Source organism: Montipora foliosa, chromosome 11 (genome assembly GCF_036669935.1).
Source record: "Montipora foliosa isolate CH-2021 chromosome 11, ASM3666993v2, whole genome shotgun sequence".
Lineage (NCBI taxonomy): Eukaryota > Metazoa > Cnidaria > Anthozoa > Scleractinia > Acroporidae > Montipora > Montipora foliosa.
Window position 1 is genome coordinate 10,784,972 of NC_090879.1, and position 10,000 is coordinate 10,794,971.

The following is a 10,000-nucleotide window of genomic DNA, read 5'->3' on the forward strand; positions in this document are numbered from 1 at the left end:
AACGTGCAACGTCGAGTCATTTCGTAGGACCGGCCTCAATTTTACCTTTAGCAAAAGTCGCATAGTATCGAAAGGCCATACCAACAGACGTCAACGCTTAGCTGTTGCATAAATAATGCTGCAAATATGCTAAGTTGTTTCCAAGTTTGCTTATCGTCTTTAGTTTCGTTTACCTTTCTTCTCGTAATCATAAATTTGTTCTCTTTACAGATATTTGCATTCGAATGAAATCGAAGAAATTCCCGTAGAAACGTTCAGTGATCTTTATGCATTGGAGAGGCTGTAAGTTTCATATATATCCAGGTATACCAATGTTTTAGTGTTCGCTCTAGTTCAAGGTATATCCGCAAAGTTAACATCACCTTCGCAGCGAGCCTGCAGAACCTTACTACAGGCAGTACTTGTTTGGGGGTTGCATTGCCGCAAATCCCGGGTGATATGGTTCTGCGCTTGCTTAACAAAGTATTTCACACCCTAAACCACCATTGGTGTTACTTGCTGCCAGTTAATGAAGAAAATATAACTGCTGGTATCGTTCGGTATGTTTAAAATTTCTATAAAATCTTCCAATTACTGCCATTTCAATGCTGGTTCTTTCATATTTTGTGTGTGTTTTTAAGGTACAACAACTAAGACCCTCTACATACATTACTTTTCAGTTATCTCCATAACAACAGATTGCGATCTGTTCCAAAAGGACTTTTTAAAAACCTTCCTTCACTACGAAGACTGTAAGTTCGTTATTTCACATTAATTTTTTATAGATATAATTTATGGTTGAACTGCGAAATATAATGATTCCTTTGCAAACTGCTCAAGTTAAGTTGCCCAACTAACGAACAGACTCACTCCCTGGAATCAATGGATCAATGGGTTAAACATTCACGTTTGCCTTTAAAAAAATTATGTAGTCCTCATGTACCTCTTCGGATTAACCTGGTTAAACGGTTTCCGGGATCTTCGAGATTCCTCCTCCCCACTGAAATCTTTGAAAAAATCTCACTGTGTTACTATGAGAGAGAAGGCTGGATTGCAGTCGAGATTTTGGTTTCTGAATACGGGATCGCGGTTTATCGAGATGGAAAATTCGATTCATCGACTTGAAGGTTACCGTGATAGCCATTATTCATCGCATTTTTTGACAAAGAACTTGAAATGTTCTGTAATTAAGTTCGGAAATACTTCTTATATTATGGTTAACATAATTCAAGGTTGCGCGAACCAAGAAAGGCGAAACTTCCACGCAAGGCGTTTTCCTTACGGCTGAACCTTAAAGCTCATGATCGACAGAAAGCACATTTCAACAGGGTAACCGAGCCAGCTTGGCCAACCGGGATGATACGAAGACGAAGAGACCTTGGGTGCTTACCATTTAGCCAAAAAATCCAGAAATTTTGGTTTGAGGTCAAATGGAAAGGCAATTTTCCGGAGAATCTTTTCGGAAATTGTAGACAACCTCCAGAGGTAGTCCTCTTTTTCCTTTCGGAACGGAATTCGTGAATGCCCTTACCATTTGCGAGAATCGTTCCGTTTCCAGTCCGTTACTCACAAGATCGAGTAAATATGCGGGATGGAATGCTGTGTAGTAAGTGTTAAGTGCCATCCTCATCCGGTTGGTAATTAAATTCGGAAAATCGCTTACCTTTATGAAATGATCGTTCCATCCGGATTATTTGGCTAAATGGTAAGCACTCCTTTACTCCAGAACAGACACTGACAAATGATGTTTGCTGCTCTATTTTGTGTTTTCGACAGCCGACTGGATTCTAATCCCTTAAACTGCACTTGCGAGATTCTTTGGTTGACCAGATTATTGAAAGAAACCCCGAATACAGAAAATGCCGCTACGTGCGGGGAACCCGAAAATCTCAGAGGAACATCGCTTGTAAATCTCGCACCTAAAGACTTCAACTGCAGTGAGTAACTTGTTTGAAAATAATAAGCAATCTTCAATTGTGCAGCAACAAAAGGAACAGAGTCGAGTATTTTGTTTTGTACAAAACGGAGGAAAATGCAAATTATTCCCTTGAACCTTGACTCTGTTCTTTTGTTGCTGCACTTTTCGAAACTAGCCCATTCTTTCACGGGGGTGAAATAAACGCTTGTAACTTGTGTCCAAGTATCTCTTATTAGTATTAGTACTATATAAATACACAGGTGATTATACAAAATCGCGCGCTCTCATTGGCTCGCTATCTCGGATTATCAGCCGATAATCACCTCGACGGACAAAATGGCTGCCAGTAGTCGTTTTGCAACTGTAAGTGAAGATGATTTCGCCTTTTTCGCCCATTTTTTTCTCTTTTTTGAAATAATCACTAAAACAATCATTCGCCTCAGGCTCAGTGATTATCAGTGAATATTCATCTCGACTTCGTGTCGGTGAATATTCACCGATAATCACTTCGCCTTCGGCGAATAATTGTTAAATAATATGGCCTACATTCGATAGTATTAGACCCACTTTGCACCGCGTGTGCACATATGACGACCGGTCCGATGTATTACTTTGCTTTAAGTTTTACGACACACTGTTTAACAGGGACATAACCCTTTAATTTGATTAGAGGTGCGGTCGCCCTAAACAGCAGTTCACCCTTGCTAGTCTATTTAAGCAGGGGTAGATTCAGGAGGGGGGGGGGGGGGTGGGGCTGGGTGGGTGTATAGGATGGCTAGCCACTCCGCCATTTTGGCTCCTTTTTTTCCTATTTATCTGCTTTTTATTGTATTACTTCTGCTTAGACAGATACTGTTTACATCTGCTGAAACAGGTACTGTTTAACTGACGTGAACATTTTTATTAATGCAAAAAATTAACAAAGTCAAAATGGAAGCCTAAACTATCGGACTCTTATCGGAGTATATTCTTCAATTCTTTCAATTCACCCCCCTTAAAATATTCTTAGATCTGCCACTGTTAAGCTGGAGAAAATAATAAACTGCTCTACCATCATTACAGTGGTCCAGGCCCGTAACTAGGATTTCATGTGGGGGGGGGGGGGGGTGCTAACGAGGCCAAAGTGGACCAGACTACCGAAATGTATTTTTGATTGTCTGATCCATTTATTTGGGAAAGTAGCAATACATGAGAAATTGTAGCGGGAAAGTACACGGTAGGAAAGTATCCACACTCGAGGAGGATACTTCGGATTAAATCTAAATCTGGATTTTTGAGATTCATCTCTTCAGCGTTTTTTTTGGGAAAGGATTTGAAAAAAGTATTTTTGACAAGCGGTTTCCCATGCAAAAATGGTACACAACAGCTACCGCCGTACGTGACACTTCAACCCAAATGTTTTTCTCGCGCTATTTTTACCGTACGATCGAAGACATGAATAGGTCGAAAATAGTTAGGTTTCCTGCAAATTTCACACCAGAAATTACACTAAAAGTTTCTTGACAGCAACAATATTGTTAGCACCTTTCCTACAGCGAAAAAATCATGTTTTTCGTCATTTCTTTTTATTGATCGCTAAGGTATTTTTTTACTGATGGCATTTTCATTTAAGAACTTCTCGAAACAAACTTAACCGCTACTTTTTTCTTGTTTTTAAAATTTGCACGCAACTCTGGGTTTGTTTGTTTGCGTTGTCATGGAAAATAATTTCGGATTTTGCGATTTTTGACAATGGAAAATCCATTGATCCGAGATCAGAAACCCGTTTTCGGTTTTTCCAAAAAAACGCACCCTTAGCTGTGCCCTCATTGAAATGTTCTGAATGTCTCGGGCTACTAGGGTGCAGTTGGTTTTAGTTTCCCAGTGAATACATTACTGCTTTTTTTATTCTTTGATTTTGTTTAAATGTTAAGTTTTAAACTTCAGTTTAACCGACTGCACGCCTTAACTTGGATATTGAGTATCAAAATGCGGACCTTTGGGACCTGTGGGAGGGTGCGAACGCACCCCGTGCACCCTTCCCCCCCCCCCTCCTGGTTACGGGCCTGTAGTCTGTTATTGGTGTCATGGTAGTCCAACAGATAGAGCTTTGTTTTTATTGTGTTTCACAGCATTACCAACCTTTGTAAAAACTCCAGCCAGCATTGAAGTTACAGTCACTGATCGACAAGTGCTACTAAGCTGCTTGGCCACAGGCCATCCAACCCCACACATAACATGGTGGAAGGACGGAAATCTCTTGAGGCAGGACCAGTGGCATATCATTAGCAAAGAAGGCACCTTAAAAATTATTGATCCTAAGATTGACGATGAAGGAAATTATGAGTGTGTGGCGCAGAACTCGGCCGGGCAGATCGTAAGCAAAGCAGTTTTGAATTATTATGGAGTTGAAGGTGGGTTGTTATTCAGTTACGTTATTTTTGCCCGCGATCTTCTTGCAACAGTGCTGTTGCTCGGAATTCTCTTGTTCTGAGCGGCAAATGCAGTTTTTTTTAAACAAGTGCTCCGCAGTTAAGCCGAGATACAGGAGAGATATATCTGGTAATCAAGATAAATTTCCTTTTCCCTTTTCAGCATCGTATGGCGCAAATTGCAATAAAACACAACTTTGGGATCATTTTCCACTGAGATTTCTAACTTTGGAATCCTGGAAAAAATATTCCCACCGAAATTCCCTGCATTTCTCTATGATCTTGAAGAAGGGATTTTCAGAAAAGGAAAGGAAAGGAAAAGAATGTCTTTTTTTAGTACTGATTCAAAACATTTCGACTCCGTAGCTTCTCCGGTCCTTGTCAGATACCCTCCGTCCAGAGTAGAATCAATTGAAGGAAACTCTGTGTCGCTCAAATGCCGAGCCCGCGGTAATCCCAGGCCTCAGATTGAATGGCGGAGAGAAGGTCTACCGCTGACCTCGGATCCTCGCTTTGAAATAAGACCAACTGGAGAGTTGTTTATTCGGACCGTGCGCGTGGGTGATTATGGAATGTACAGATGTCGAGCCACCAATAGCGCTGGAGGAGTAGCAGCCTCTACGAGACTAGTGGTAACAGGTAATAGGCCTTATTCACGATAGCCGCCATTTTGGTTTTCAAATTGTCATGCAGATTAGCCATGTGTTATGCTGGGGGGCAAACATTGGAAAAAAGGCAAATTGCGGAAAAAAAATCGGCTCTTCGAAATATTGAAATAATTTTGCTTAAAGTATATTTTAGAATTTAGAATTAAGTACCTTTTATAGTAATTTTATATCTTTTGATTGCCTTTGACATTTTGACTTTCTACTTCGTTAGCTGCTCATTTTTCACTAAAAAACGTCGAATTAACTTGTGTAATCATTCTGTTTTACTGCTTAGGAGATAAACATTCAATGAAAGTGAAACAAATCATCTGCGTGGCTAAGATGTTCATTATAACCTCTAGAAATTGTGTCGTTTGCCCCTCAGAAGTTTGTAGCTAATTTGCATGATAATAGCAAATCCCACATGGCGGCCATCGTGAATAAGGTCTATTACAGAGATGCAGCCGCTTAATGTAATTGCTTTAATTTTTATTTCTGCGCTCAGTGATTGGCCACAGATAATCAACATCTCAGCCGATCAGCATAAAGGTAAAATCAATTGCGAGACTTGCTCGATAGTTTGTTTTTTTCAGCGCCGACTGCATGATTTTGCTTTGCTTGAGGACTGCCGGGGTTTTGACTGTCATGATTGGTTAAAGTTTGGTTCGCCCGCGTTTGACTTTGATTGTATTTTTTGAAAACGGCTGTACCTTGATCTTCTTTTGAGCAGTTTTATACAGTCCGTTTCGATTCTCGCCTCTGATCTGCGAGGATAGACGCACAGTTGACGTCAGCATGGAAAACTTTTATTTCTTTATTATATTAAACAATTTGACTCCATGTTGCTGCGCGTCTGTTCAGTAATTTATTTAGGGAGCTTAAGCACGCGCGTTTTTGAGACGCGGACGGCAACCGGAATTGAGCTGTTTTCCCTTTTAACTTGTTTTCACACAACCACATTTACATTGCTAAGTATCTTTTCTCCATTAGAGATGATTAGTATAAAAATCTGGGGACACCACTGTCCTGTCACGTGAAATGTTCTCTTCCGGTTTCCGTCCGCTTCTCAAAAACGCGCGTGCTTAAGCTCGCTAAAAGATCACAGAAGACATGAAAATGTGGTAATAGGGAGCTTAAGCAACTACAACGGCGACGGCAACGAGAATGTCATCTCGAAATATAAATTCATGTTATTGCAATCCTTTCGCGACTATTTCAACCTTTTTTAATGTGACAAGGGTATACTAGTTCCTCAAAAACGACACTGGTCGGAACGGCGCTTAATTGAGGGGAAAAATGAAAATTTATCCTCAAGTGCTAACGTTCTTCGTAAAACCTCAAATTTGTTATTTCACGTTGTTGTTTTGCAGACGACGGCAAAGAAATGGACAAAAGTGGAAAACGCACGTGCAGGGCGTGCAAAGCTCTTGTTTTTGTTCATTAAATATGCAAATTTGTTGTTGTCTGCCAATAGTGCAAGACATTTTAAGAGGGCTTTAATAAGGGGGCCCCGGGCCCTTCGGTTTCCTCCCCTGGGTCTGCCACTAAGTAGTGCCTTTTGCAACTAACGATCACATGGTACAAAATCCGCCACGCTGGAGGGCAAGCTCATTATTATTCCCCCACTGGGACATTAAAACAAAGGCAAGTGAAGCTTGACTGGTTCAGCTCTCTTTGTCTTAATGTCCCAATGGGGGAATAATAATGAGCTTGCCCTCCAGAATGGCAGATTTTGTACCATACGATCGTTCGTTGCAAAAGGCCTATTCAGTCTCTGTTATTCCTTTAGCTCCACCAAGAATAACTCTATCACCAGAGAACACTGAAGTCTTGGAAGGTAGCACCGCTGAGCTTCAATGCCAAGCCAGTGGCTACCCTATACCTGACATCGCTTGGACCAAAAATGGCAACCGACTTCCCTCACGAGACCGCCATATTTTACTCCCATCCGGGACCTTGAGGGTGATTTATGCCTCAACCAATGACCAGGGACAATATGAGTGTCGAGCTATAAATGTTGTCGGTGTGGTTCTCGCGAGAGCCTTTTTGACGGTGAAACCACGAGGTTAGTTTAATTGTTAAAGTACAAAAGAAAACGAAAAATTAAAAGCGCCTTCAGGAGACTCGTTCTGAACGAAGTCCTTGAAAATGGTGGTTAGGGGTAAGGTGCTATGAGCCACCGCTGTTAACTTTCGATGAGTCAGGTCGAAGGTTACAGAAACTATGCCTCTAAACATCACATCGATTGATTATTTTCCTTAGTTTGAATTATGGTAGGGGTAGCTCTATAAGTGACGGGCCAATGATATTGTTTCGGTAAAAATTTATTTGACAATATTGGTCTCGACTTCATTGTCAGCAGTTTGAGTACTCTGCGGTTCAGTGATGGTCGGGATTGTACCAAACAATACAGCACTTGTGATAATCAGCCGCCATGCTTTCCTATTCCTGTCCCAGAAAACGACCACAGAATCAAAGGGCACAGTTGCATGCAGTTTACGCGCTCAAGCGCTGTCTGTGGCACGGGAACGACCCTTCCATGAAGGAAATCAAACGTCAAAGTTGTCCACTTTTTATTAATTTAAATTCTCTCATGTGCACGCGCGAAATAATGCAAAGGAAAAAGATTTTTAACCACTAGTCGTTTGGTTCATACGCCGCACCAAGAGCGCGAATTAATAAGATATACTGAAGAGAAGTTCTCAATGATTGGTAGGCTCAAAGCTCCAATCCCGATAAATAAACCAAAATATAACAAACAAAATAGTTTGGAAAGAAAACCACAAAAAACCAACGTCTACATTGTTTAATTGGCTTATTATTGTAGGATTCCTGCAGCCCTCCGCGTGGGTTCCTGAAAATTCCTGCAAGCATCATAATCGTTCTATATCGCGCGCGTGTCACGTGATCACGCACGCGCAATACGCAAGGGGTGTAAAATTAATGAATTCAAACAGAAGCTATATACATGAAAGACAAACTTCATATTTAAACTGCAGACTATTTAAGATCATCATAGTTATGAATATTAGTATAGCACTGATAACGAAGGAAATCCTGAAAATCTCCCGCTTGAAGGAGCCGCTGCAAAGTTGGTGCAGGGTTCCGCAAATTAAGCTTTTTATAGATGTCTTGGGTTCAAATCCCGTTCCTTTCATTACTGCTTAAGTGACAGTCATAAATGCCATCTATAATTTCAACGTACTTAGGATCTTTTTGCAAGACAGTCTCAGTGCTTGATATCGTATGATTTGATTTGTTTTCTCTCTTCTCTCCTTCAAAAGTTCCTCCATCGATCGTGGAATCGCCGACAGACATCATAGTTACTGCAGGCCAAACTGTTGACATTCGTTGCTCCGCTTACGGCGCTCCTAAACCAATCATAACCTGGATAAAAAATAATGTGCACATAACGGAAGCAAACAGATATTCGGTTAGTCCATCTGGCACTCTAAGCATCCGGGATGTTGGAAAGGCTGATGAAGGACGTTACGAGTGCGCAGCTCGCAACAGCATTGGTGCGGCTTCTGCACAGATGTCGCTGACAGTACAAGGTTAGCGACTTAGCTCCAACAATAGACCACTTTCGATATATTAAAATTCAGTCCTAAACAAATGGCATCATCTCGAGGCTCTGGGGAATAAACTCATACAAATCCTTATATTTATTCCCCAGAGCCTCGAGATGATGTCTTTTGTTTACGACTGAATTTTAATATATCGAAATTGGTCTATTTCTTTCACTTAAAAGCTTCTGGTTTGAGTTTTTTGATGAGCAAATATTAATAGACAGGCCAAACAAATAGCATAGTGTCGTGTTGACTATTTCACTCACATCAAACGAAAACTAAACTAATTAAAATTCATTTCCTTAAAAAGTGGATTATTTTGTCTTGCTCAGCTGAGCTTTATCGGCCACAGTAAACTGTGAATGTTAAGAATGGTTATATCTTGTTGATTTAGGTCTCAAGGGGAATACCGCGCACCGGTGGCTCAGTTGTGTTGAGCACCGGGCTGTCACGCGGGAGGTCGTGAGTTCAACTCCGGCCGGACCAACACTCAGGGTCTTTAAATAACTGAGGAGAAAGTGCTGCCTTTGTAATTTCATCTGCAAATGGTTAGATTCTCTAGTCTTCTCGGATAAGTAATGTAAACCGGAGGTCCCGTCTCACAACCCTTCAATGTCCATAATCCTGTAGGACGTAAAAGAACCCGCACACTTGTCGCAAGGAGTAGGGCATGTAGTTCCTGGTGTTGTGGTCTTTCTTCTGTGGTGTATCATGGTTGGGAGGGTAAAATGTTCGGAGGAGGCCGTAAGTTAGAAAACTGTAACAGGTTATTACGTCTCCCTCTTTAAATAAAGATAAAACAAACAAACAATTAAAGCGGGCTTTTTAACCAGATCTCAATCGACTCCATTATGCGACGTTCGAAGGTGTTACTTTCTGTTGACAGAACTTTTGTTTTAATGAAAACCACACTTGTAATGGTTATTGTAGAAACCAATATTACCTTTAATTTTATGCAAACAGTGTTCTCTTTTTATTAAGTGTAACACTAACATCTCTTGTGTTGCTGAAGTTTTCAACTGTGAAGCCGTTGTAGAAACGTTAAGGAATTTGTTGTTCACCATTGAGAATAACATGGTAACTTGTCTCCTTACTTCCAAGGTCAGTGAAATTTTGAATGTGAGAAAAAAAAGATGGCATTTAAGAGTGCTATTAGAACTTTTGGGTTGTCTTTCTGCCTTACGTTAATTTCTTTTACTCTTTTTTTCCTCCTTACTCTTTTACATTTTACCGTGTATTGTAGCTCATACATATAATTTTCGTTTGACAGTTCCCTTAGACGAAGACCGAATTGGCACTGATGTGGTCAACTCATCTCTAGCGGAGGCAAAAAACAATGTAGAAACAGCCCTGAATGCCAGCATACAGCAGCTTTTCTCTTCAAAGAAGCCAAGAAAACCAAGTGATCTTCTCGCCTTGTTTCGTTTCCCTTCGCCTGCCGCGCGAGAGATCGCCCGAGCGGCGGAAATCTTTGAG

General features: G+C 40.9%; 1 protein-coding gene across 2 annotated transcripts in view; it reads left to right on the top strand.

Moving 5' to 3' along the window:
- Positions 1-10,000, top strand: part of LOC137975035 (peroxidasin-like) — a 25,651-nt gene that overhangs the window by 6,555 nt on the left and 9,096 nt on the right. For both annotated transcript variants that reach the window (XM_068822068.1, XM_068822067.1), the window contains exons 5-12: positions 211-282; positions 660-731; positions 1,756-1,916; positions 4,009-4,290; positions 4,675-4,947; positions 6,745-7,020; positions 8,240-8,509; positions 9,795-10,000. The exon at positions 9,795-10,000 is cut by the window's right edge and continues 1,453 nt beyond it. In XM_068822068.1, the coding sequence (XP_068678169.1) occupies positions 211-282; positions 660-731; positions 1,756-1,916; positions 4,009-4,290; positions 4,675-4,947; positions 6,745-7,020; positions 8,240-8,509; positions 9,795-10,000 (1,612 nt within the window). The remainder of the gene's footprint in view (positions 1-210; positions 283-659; positions 732-1,755; positions 1,917-4,008; positions 4,291-4,674; positions 4,948-6,744; positions 7,021-8,239; positions 8,510-9,794) is intronic.